Source organism: Lactuca serriola, chromosome 7 (assembly GCF_051521515.1).
Source record: "Lactuca serriola cultivar US96UC23 chromosome 7, Lser_US96UC23_V15, whole genome shotgun sequence".
NCBI lineage: Eukaryota > Viridiplantae > Streptophyta > Magnoliopsida > Asterales > Asteraceae > Lactuca > Lactuca serriola.
The window spans coordinates 161,284,289-161,295,088 of record NC_136414.1 but is presented as its reverse complement, the minus strand read 5'-3'; the positions used below and the strand labels follow the sequence as shown (position 1 = coordinate 161,295,088).

At 40.9% G+C, this 10,800-nt stretch overlaps 1 protein-coding gene across 1 annotated transcript; it reads left to right on the top strand.

The window, feature by feature from the left end:
• The first annotated feature begins 6,321 nt into the window (after positions 1–6,321).
• Positions 6,322–10,800, top strand: LOC145061455 (Protein kinase superfamily protein). Its single transcript, XM_079008932.1, has 7 exons — positions 6,322–7,058; positions 8,448–8,552; positions 8,821–8,943; positions 9,039–9,209; positions 9,302–9,431; positions 10,069–10,278; positions 10,560–10,800. Exons 1-7 carry the CDS (start codon positions 6,481–6,483, stop codon positions 10,635–10,637), a joined length of 1,395 nt encoding a protein of 464 aa, XP_078865058.1. The 5' UTR covers positions 6,322–6,480; the 3' UTR covers positions 10,638–10,800.

Here is a 10,800-nt window from a genome sequence, read left to right as displayed (position 1 = left end):
GCAAGGAGGGGAATATCGCCAGGGATTGCCCCAAGGGATTTATGGTTTGCTTCCATTGCAACCAGACTGGCCATCGGAAGGCCGAGTGCCCTCAGCTACACCAGGGATCAGCGCAGGGATCTGCGCCGGCTGCTAGGATTACCGAGGCTCGACCGGCGAAGGCCGAGGCTCCGAAGGCTCGTGGGAGAGCTTTTCAGTTGACTGCGGAGGAGGTCCGTGTGGCGCCCGATGTCGTGGCTGGTATGTATTCTTTCGTGTATTTATTTTTATGTTGAGATGTTATGCTTATTTTATGATATGCGTAGGTACTTTTCTTGTGAATTCTATACCTTCCTTGGTATTATTCGACTCGGGTGCGAGTCGGTCTTTTGTATCTCTGGCTTTTTGTCAGCACCTTGGTATTGAGCGATAGGTGATAAGTCGACCTCTGAGGGTTTCCATAGCTGATGAGAAAGCGGTATATGCCACCGACGTGATTCAAGGATGTGTGCTCGAGATTTTTGGTGTCGATTTTCCTATAGACCTAGTTCCTATCACTATGGGAGATGTCTGTGTCATCGTGGGCATGGACTGGTTGAGTAAGTTTGGAGCGGTCATTGACTGCAGGAGACAGCTGGTGACTATGCGAGACCCTAGTGGGGGAGTGCTTACTGTGTATGGCGAGGGGACCCGGTGTGGGTCAGCGTTCTGTTCGGCTGCCAGGGCGAGGCAGAGTTTTCAGCAGGGCTGCAGTGGATTCATAGCCTATGTGATGGACGCACGAGTGGCCACTGGGAGGCCAAGTTCAGTTGATGAGGTTCCGGTAGTGCGTGAGTTCCCGAATGTTTTTCCTGAGGAACTGTCGGGTGTGCCTCCGGAAAGACAAGTGGAGTTCTGTATTGACTTGATTCCGGGAGCAGCACCTATCGCCAAGGCGCCTTATCGCCTCGCGCCACCGGAGATGCAAGAGTTATCCTCGCAGCTTCAGGAGCTGTTGGGGAAGGGGTTTATTCGACCGAGTAGCTCGCCTTGGGGAGCACCGATCCTTTTTGTCAAGAAGAAAGATGGTTCGCACTGGATGTGTATCGATTACCGGGAGTTGAACAAGTTGACGGTCAAGAACTGGTATCCGTTACCTAGGATCGATGATCTATTCGATCAGTTGCAGTGGGCATCTTCGTTCTCCAAGATAGACTTGAGGTCGGGTTATCATCAGATGAGGGTTCGGGATGAAGATATCCAGAAGACTGCATTCAGAACTCGTTATGGACATTACGAGTTTGTGGTGATGCCTTTTGGGCTCACCAATGCCCTAACTGCGTTCATGGATCTCATGAACAGGGTGTGCAGGCCGATGCTGGATCGGTCGGTGATTGTATTCATTGATGATATTTTGGTATATTCGAGGTCTAGAGAGCAGCATGAGGAGCATTTGAGGGAGATCCTTGGAGTTCTGAGATCGGAGAGACTGTATGCCAAATTCTCCAAGTGTGAGTTCTGGTTACGAGAGGTCCAGTTCCTAGGACACCTTGTTAACCAGGAAGGGATATTGGTCGATCCGGCCAAGATTGAGGCAGTGATGAGATGGGAGGTGCCGAGATCACCCACTGAGATCAGGAGCTTTCTGGGATTGGCCGGCTATTATTAGAGGTTTATTAGGGATTTCTCCAAGAACGCCGTGCCACTTACCAAGATGACCCGGAAGGGTGTTACATTTTCTTGGGGTCCGGAGCAGCAGTCCTCATTTGAGACCCTTCGTCAGAAGTTGTGCGAGGCCCCGGTGCTCGCACTCCCGGAAGGGATGGAGGATTTTGTGGTATATTGTGATGCATCTATATCTGGGTTAGGGGTAGTGCTTATGCAGAGGGGGCACGTTATAGCGTATGCATCAAGGCAGCTGAAGCCTCATGAGTCGAGATATCCCACCCACGATCTGGAGTTGGGGGCTGTGGTGTTTGCCCTCAAGATCTGGCGGCACTATCTATATGGGGTTCGGTGTACCATATACATGGACCATAAGAGTCTGAAGTACTTGATGGATCAGCCAAACCTGAATATGCGCCAGAGGAGATGGTTGGATGTGGTGAAGGACTATGATTGCGACATCCTGTACCACCCGGGCAAGGCTAATGTCGTAGCCGATGCTTTGAGCCGCAGGTCGGGGAGCGCTCTGATCCGAGACATTTGTATGAGGTTGACGGTGATGAATCCGGTATTGGACACCATCCGAGGGGCCCAGATTGAGGCTGCGAGACCAGAGAACCGAAAGCGGGAGCGGGTTGTTGGGCAGGTGTCGGAGTTCGTTACCGATAGTCGGGGACTTATGACATTTCAGGGTCGGATTTGGGTACCATTTGTGGGCGGGACGCGTACCATTTTGATGGAGGAGGCACATCGATCGAAGTTCTCGATCCATCCCGGGGCCACTAAGATGTATTTGGACTTAAAGAGGGAGTATTGGTGGCCCTATATGAAGAGGGATGTTGCATGGTTTGTCGAGAGGTGCCTAACCTGTCGCCAGGTTAAGGCCGAGCACCAGCGTCCGCATGGTAAACTGCAGCCGCTGGAGATTCCCGAGTGGAAGTGGGAACAGATTACCATAGACTTTATCACCAAATTGCCAAGGACTGTGAGAGGAGTTGATGCAATTTGGGTGATTGTGGATAGGTTGACGAAGAGCGCTTATTTTCTTGCAATCAGCGAGAGCTCTTCTACTGAGAGGTTGACAGAGTTATATGTGAGGGAGGTGGTATCGCGGCATGGAGTTCCGATGTCGATTGTTTCAGATCGACACATGAGATTTACTTCCAGATTTTGGAAGAAGTTTCACGAGGAGTTGGGTACGAGGCTGCATTTCAGTACCGCGTACCACCCACAGACGGACGGGCAGAGTGAGCAGACGATTCAGACGCTCGAGGATATGCTCCGAGCGTGTGTTTTGGATTTTGGAGGGAGTTGGGACACCTATTTACCCTTGGCAGAGTTTTTGTACAACAACAGCCATCATTCGAGCATTGGTATACCACCCTTTGAGTTGTTGTATGGGAGGAGGTGTCGGACCCCCATCTGCTGGGGAGAGGTGGGGCATCGGGTAATGGGTAGTACAGAGATTGTGCTTCAAACGACAGAACAGATACAGCAGGTCAGGCAGAGAATGTTGACCGCTCAGAGTCACCAGAAGAGTTATGCAGACAGGCGTCGGTCCGAGCTCGAGTTTCAGGTTGGCGACCTTGTACTCTTAAAGGTCTCTCCTTGGAAAGGAGTGATCCGATTCAGGAAGAGGGGCAAGTTGGGGCCTCGATATATTGGACCTTTCAGGGTAATCGCGAGGATAGGCAGGGTAGCCTACCATTTAGATCTACCTGCGGAGCTGGGACAGATTCACAACACCTTCCATGTGTCGCAGTTGAGGAAATGTATTGCCGACGAGTCGGCAGTGGTACCATTAGAGGATATCCAAGTGGATGCGGGCCTGAACTATATTGAGAGACCGGTGGCAATTAGGGATCGAAAGGTTAAGGTTCTAAGGAACAAGGAAGTGCCCTTGGTGCAAGTGCAGTGGCAGCATCGGAAGGGGTCCGAGCTGACATGGGAGCCCGAGTCGGAGATGCGGGAGCAGTATCCGGGGCTGTTTTCGGTATAAGACTTCGGGGACGAAGTCTGGTTCTAGTGGGGGAGAATTGTAACAGCCCGGAATTCAGGTATAACCTTTTAGCCCTTCATCTTTTCATAAATGTCATGTTTGCCCTTTTGTGTTGGGACGAGTACGTTGGGCGTACAAAGAGTACGTTGCGCATACTCGCACGCTTAAATTGAACGCGTTGCCACCCGGGTACGTTGGGCGTACCTAAGGCTACTCTGGGCGTAACCGGTCCAGACCCAAAACCCTAATTTGAGTTGTTGGCTATAAAAGGAATGAGATGGCTTGGTTCCTCAGCCACCATCCTTCAGAAAGAAACCCTAAGAGAGTGTCCCTTCGTTCCTAGCCCTTTTGTGAGTGTTCTAAGCTTGGTGGTCTCATTTCAAGGTAGCAAAGGAGAAGAAGAGTCCACTGTGAAGGCTAGAAGCTGGTGTTCAAGTGTAGATCCGGGCTTAGCAAAGGTTGGAGCTTCCTTCTAAGGTAAAAAGTTCGGATCTTGACTTGTAGATCTTGTGGTATACTTTATGGACCATTTTCTAGGGTTTTAGTCCCAAAGGTGGAGACTTTATAAGCAAGTGGTCTCCATTAGCTTAGATCCATCATATTTCTGGTCCAATTGAGTTGCAGATCCATAAAAATGTAATATTGGACGTGAATGATTAGCCATGCATGAGATCTAGATCCTTGAGTTAAAATGGAAAGGTGTTAAGAAGTATAAGAGCCTTTACAGCCATGCCAAGGCTTAAAGGTTCCGACTTTATGAGTAAGGATGCTTAAATAAGGCCGGATCTAGAAGTTTAAGTAGTGGCTTAACCGATTAAGACCAGAAATGAAGTGTGTCTAGATCTGACTATTACGCTGGGCGTAACTCCCAGTACGCGCAACGTACTGGGTGGAGACCCCGATTATTGAGTTGGCGATGTACGCCTCGCGTACATCAGTCTGTACGCCCCGCGTACTGAAGATGTTGACTTTTGCTGACTTTTAGGGTTTTGGTCAACATGTGGACTTTGAGTCAAGGGAGGGTAAAATGGTCTTTTACCCCTCTGAGGAATGTTAATAAGGGGTAAAGTCTAGTGGTGGAAGTCTATATTAATTAAAATGATATTCGTTATGATTAGGCGAGGTTGAGTCTTCGTTTGGGATTCGGAGATAGCAAGCACGTGAGATTCTACACTTTCCACGAGGTGAGTTTTCTCACTATACTGTACCCGGAAGGGTTTTATTGTGTGACCAGAAGGTCGGTTATGTTATGAGTTGTATGCATTGTATATGATTAAGTTAGCCGTTTATATGTGCTATGTATGTTATGCTTGATGTGGGCCGGAAGGCATTATGTTATGGGCCGGAAAGCATTTATGTTATGGGCCGGAAGGCATTGTGTTGTGGACCGGAAGGTCGACGCGGGTAAGACCGGAAGGTTTACCGGGTTGGGACGGAAGTCCCCTGAGACACATGGACCGGAAGGTCATGGCCTGGAAAGGCGTATGTGCGTAAGAAGTATTTTGGGGAACTCACTAAGCATTTATGCTTACAGTTGTTGTGTTATGTGCTTCAGGTACTAGCGAGGACCGTGGGAAGGCGTCGGCATGATCTGTACACACTGATGGAGGATTTATGATCTTGGGATTTATATGATTTGTATTATGATATGATACATTGGATCTTTATGACTTGTTTTGGATGAAAACATGTTTTTAAGAAATGAAAATTTTGTTTTGAAAATTTACGTTGTTACAAAGAGAAAAGAAAAAAAAATGATAATTTGGGCTACAGTGCAATATTCACAAACGATAAGGATGTAACCTATTAAATTATAAACTTAAGGACCAAAAATATGAATTCGATCAAACCATAAGGATCATTTCTATAATTTACTCTACAAATAAACTACAAGGCAACATCCACCTGTGATTTTGTTTTCAAATTTTGCAAAAACTTGATAATTAAATTTATTGAAATTTTTAGTATTAAACTATTTAATAGAATTTATTTGTAAAAAGAAAAAAATCATATGCATAAAGTCAATGCATATCGAATGAAATGCAGATAAGCATTTTCTAAATGACAAAACTAATACTTTTGAAAAAAAATTATGGATTTAAAAGATATAACATATTATCCATGACTAGCTGGACTTTGTAGAGGAGTTTCATTGCTTCTGGTACGAAAAAAACAGATGTATCAAAATACAAAAGGACATGTCTATAAAAACATCAGGTATTTGAAGACACTCAAAAATTATTTTTTGTCTAACAAATATGTTCTAGTCGACTTCTATATCCTTGACCATAAAAATGAGAGAACCATATTTGATAGAATAAAAAGGACATGTCTATGTAAAATCTAAATAAAAATATCTAATATCAAAATGAAAAGATGATATAGATATATGAGTTTGTTTTTATCATACGACAATCATTTTTTGTCTCTTTAATATAATTGATTATCAAAAACTATATAATGTAATAATTTATCAAGACATAGTAGAAACTAATTATTATACTTTTAAATTATAGTAAATACTTAACAAATTTGTGACCTAATACGTTTGACTTCGTAAGCACACCGACGCGGGTGGCATTTCTGTCATTTTACCTAGTCAATAATGTCCCATTGACGATTAATAGTGCAGTGGCACTATCGTAATAATCTCAATAAATCAAACCCAATTGTGTTAACTCCACTCTCTTACACTCTCCACCATCATTATGTCCGTTAGAATGCTCTGTTCTCTCTTTTCTTTCTAACAAAAATGCTCTCCCCCTTTTCTTCCTTCCCTTCCACTACAAATTCTTCACAAGATCATTGAATTCCTGCATTTTGATCTTCATTTTTGGCCTCTGATCTCCTCCGGAACAATGGCGGTGTCCGGTAACACATCCTCCACCGACGGCGGTGTCAGTCTCACCTCGAAAACACCAATATTTGGCCAAAAACTCTACGTCATCGTCGCCGTCACCGTACTAATCGTTACAGCTGTTCTCGTAGCGATCTTCTGTTGTATTCGTCGAAATTTGAATTCTAAACGACGTCGTAGGATGCGCGTGAAGCACAGCTCGGGATTGTTGCCGTTGGTCTCGGAGGCGATCAACATCGAGAAGATTGAGAAAACATCGAAAATCAGTGTTTTTCAGAAGGATGATAGAGAGAAGGAAGAGATTAGACCGATAATCAATGTTGTTGAGGGTAAATTAGGGAATACGAATTCTGGTAGTAATGAATCGGGTACGAGTTGGAGTGAAGGGGCGTCAACGTCGTTGTCGGCGGATGGTATGAATAATTTAGGTTGGGGCAGGTGGTACAGCCTGAATGAGCTTGAAATTGCGACGAGTAACTTTACGCCGGAGAATGTGATCGGAGAAGGAGGGTACGGGATTGTGTATAGAGGTGTTGTACGAGATGGTTTTGTGGCTGTGAAGAATCTTCTGAACAACAAGTTAGTTTTCTAATTTCTTCGGCTTCTCTTTTCAAATTCCGTTCCAAATCGAATTGAATGTATGCTATTTGTGTACATTCATTTTAAAAATTCTCTTCAAATTTACTGAGATTTTCATTGAATTTCTTTGGAAGAGACGATCTGAACTTCTTAGATCTAAGATTGATTCTCGCCGGTGCCGGCGTCTGGGATAACAACGCCATAATTAGTGAAAATTAATGTTTTCTAACAAATTATGCAAATGTAGATACAAAACCATAATTAATAAAATTGAAATGGTTTCTAACAAATTATACAAATGTAGATACAAAACAACTATTAAAGTTGACTTTTTTATACAAAATGACAATGTTCTTGCAAAACATAATGTTTCTCTCTTTGCATTTTTACAAACCAAAATGATATCGTGTTTAATAAATTAAAATATAATGGTTTGAAAGGGACTTATTCAACAAAAAATAAAGCAATGTGTAGCTTTATCAATTATCATCCCTCTTTTTTCAAAAGAAGAAAAAGAAAAACTTTGATTTTTGGGATATATTTCTTATTGATCACCGATATTATTTTATAAAGCAAAATTCCATCCACATTTTTTTTTCTCTAAATTGCATCTCATTCGACATTTAAATATTAAATTTTCTTTATTTATACTGAATGTAACATTATCTTATTCCCCACTTAATTCCCCAACTTGTTCATTTACTTTTCGTAAAGAACAAAAGGAAAATGTTTTTTTTTTTCTTTAAATTAATATTCTACATATATAGCAACAAAAATCTTTGTATGGAAGTGACTTTCATCCAAAGCATAACTGTTCTTCCATGAAAAACTAAAATCCTATATTTGTCTTGATCTTTGCAATAAAGATACCCTCATTTAGTCATTCATCCTGGAAAATTATCAACACAAATAAAAAAAAATCCCAAATTTATCATCTTGTTGCTTATTTTGCCCCCTATTTTCCTTTCAAAAAATGGATCTGTAAACAATCTACATTGGAATTGGTCCCCTCTGAATAAATTGTAAAATAAAAATCAGATCACATGGTCTTTGGTGTAAAGAATGTGCTTCTCATTTGAGAAATGTGAGAGTAGTTGCACCAAAAAAATAAGGAAATATATAATATAATATAACACTTTCCAAAGTGTTGAATATCTTTAATATCTTATTTTAACATGTTTGCTACTTTTAGTGGTCTTATTTTATTTATGCCCTTGATCTGTTTATATGGGGCTCGAGGAGACTTTAGAATTTAGATGTAGATTATGCGTTACTCTTGGTGCATACTATTTTTTTTACTATTATTTTTTTCATACTTGAAACTTTTATTACCAAAATAATGCATAGTGTGTTAACTAACTTAATTTTAATAATGTCAAAATTTTATAGGGGTCAAGCAGAAAAGGAATTTAAGGTGGAGGTTGAAGCCATTGGAAAAGTTAGGCATAAAAACTTGGTGGGTCTCCTTGGATTTTGCGCAGATGGTGCTAAAAGGTATAATTAATTATTAGAAGGGCATTCATGTCTTTTGAACAGTCAAGAGATCCAGAGGGAGCCATTGTCCCACTTTTTTTAGTGAGACAGAACGTCATAACCTTTTGACAATCACATGTCATCTGTCTGTTATCTTTTATCTGTCATCTGTCATCTGTCTGTTATCTGTTATCTGTCATTGTTTAGATATTTAATTTAGTAAGTTATGCGACATTTAAAGATCGAGTAGAGTATGCTAGTTAAGGATGGTTTGACTTGGTCAATGTAGGTTGCTTGTGTATGAGTATGTTGATAATGGAAATTTGGAACAATGGTTGCATGGTGATGTTGGACCAATAAGCCCTTTAACATGGGATATTCGAATGAAGATTGCAATTGGGACAGCTAAAGGGTACGTGTGTACTTTTCTTTTATTTCTTACAACTAATAATTTTATATTTTTGCTTGTTTTTTTTATATATATTGAAAGTGGTTTATTTGCATTAGGTTGGCATATTTACACGAAGGATTGGAACCAAAAGTTGTTCACCGTGATGTTAAATCAAGCAACATTCTCCTCGATAGAAAATGGAATGCAAAAGTATCCGATTTTGGACTTGCCAAATTATTAGGATCCGAAAAAAGCCATGTCACCACACGTGTAATGGGCACATTCGGGTTAGTAAAAAATTTACTTTTTCTTTTAAAAAAAGAAATTAACATTTTTACATTTTATATTAATCTTACACCACAAATATATTAATCTCCAGATACGTATCACCCGACTATGCAAGCACGGGGATGTTGAATGAGTGTAGTGATGTTTACAGTTTTGGAGTTTTACTTATGGAAATGGTTACAGGAAGAAGCCCCGTTGATTATTCTAGAGCACCCGGAGAGGTATAACTCAAATTTTTAACTTTTTCATGTTGTAGATTTATATTTTTTAGAGTAATTTACATTTTTGGTCCTAAGTATAGCTGGTTTTTGCAATTTTGGTCCCAAAAGGTTTTCTCTTACAATTTTGGTCCTTATTCGAGTTTCTTGTAACTATTCTGGTCCATGTTCCAAGTAAAATTACTATTTTTGGGTCTCTGAGTATAGCTGATTTTTGCAGTTTTGGTCCCAAAATAGTCATTTTATCTGGAACATGATTCAAAAAAAAAAAAAAAAAAAATGATGTAGGACCAAAATTGCAAAAGAAAACCTTTTGGGACCAAAAATTCAAAAAATCAACTATGCTCAAAACCAAATATGTAATTTACTATATAATCATTTTACTTGGAACATGGACCAAAACGTCAGCAATAAATACCTCAAATAAGGACAAAAATTGCTAGAGAAAACGTTTTTGGACCAAATATGTAATTTACTCTTTAATCATTTTACTAGAAACATGGACCAAAACCGCAAATAAGGGCCAAAATTGCAAGAGAATTGTTTAAGACCAAAATTGAAAAAATAGCTATATTCAAGGACCAAAAATGTAAATTATTCATTTTAGATAAAACTTGTTTGTGTTGGTTTTTTATTTTAGATGAATTTGGTCGACTGGTTTAAAGGAATGGTGGCAAGTCGTCGTGGAGAAGAATTGTTAGATCCCAAAATTAGCATACAACCTCCTTCAAGAGCTTTAAAGCGCGTGTTGCTAGTGTGTCTTCGTTGTATAGATATGGATGCAAATAAGCGTCCAAAAATGGGCCAAATCGTACACATGCTCGAAGCAGACGATTTCCCTTTCCGCACCGTGAGTCATCTCAAACTTTCACCCATGGTATCTTTGCATGGTATCTTTGCAGACCAGCGCGCCAGCAGACGCAGTGCTGGAGTTTCAATTCCAATGTGGATTGAAAGGTTTGTGTCAACAAACAGAGTGTGGGAGTTTCATTTCCAATGTGGATTGGGCTCCTTGTGGGCCCTAAGCCTCACAAATAATGTGTAATGTGAGTGTGAGCCAGCTCAGGGGTTGCTGGAAGAATAAAGTTGTTAACATACTAACGATGAGTTTTTCTTGGTTTCAATTTGTAGGAGCATCGTCCGCCTAGAGACACGGGTATGCTCAATTCGGGTGTGGATGCCGCAAGTAAAACAACTTCGATGAAATAGTTTTGTTGTGGGTCGCGTTATCATAATTTGTTTGTTCTTTATTGCTAATATGATAATATATATAATCACATATGCATATGTTTTAAAACATGGACATCAAAGAGCATTGTAAATATTAGCGAATTATTTGCATTTTTTTACTTGAAATTATTAGTTTATTAAA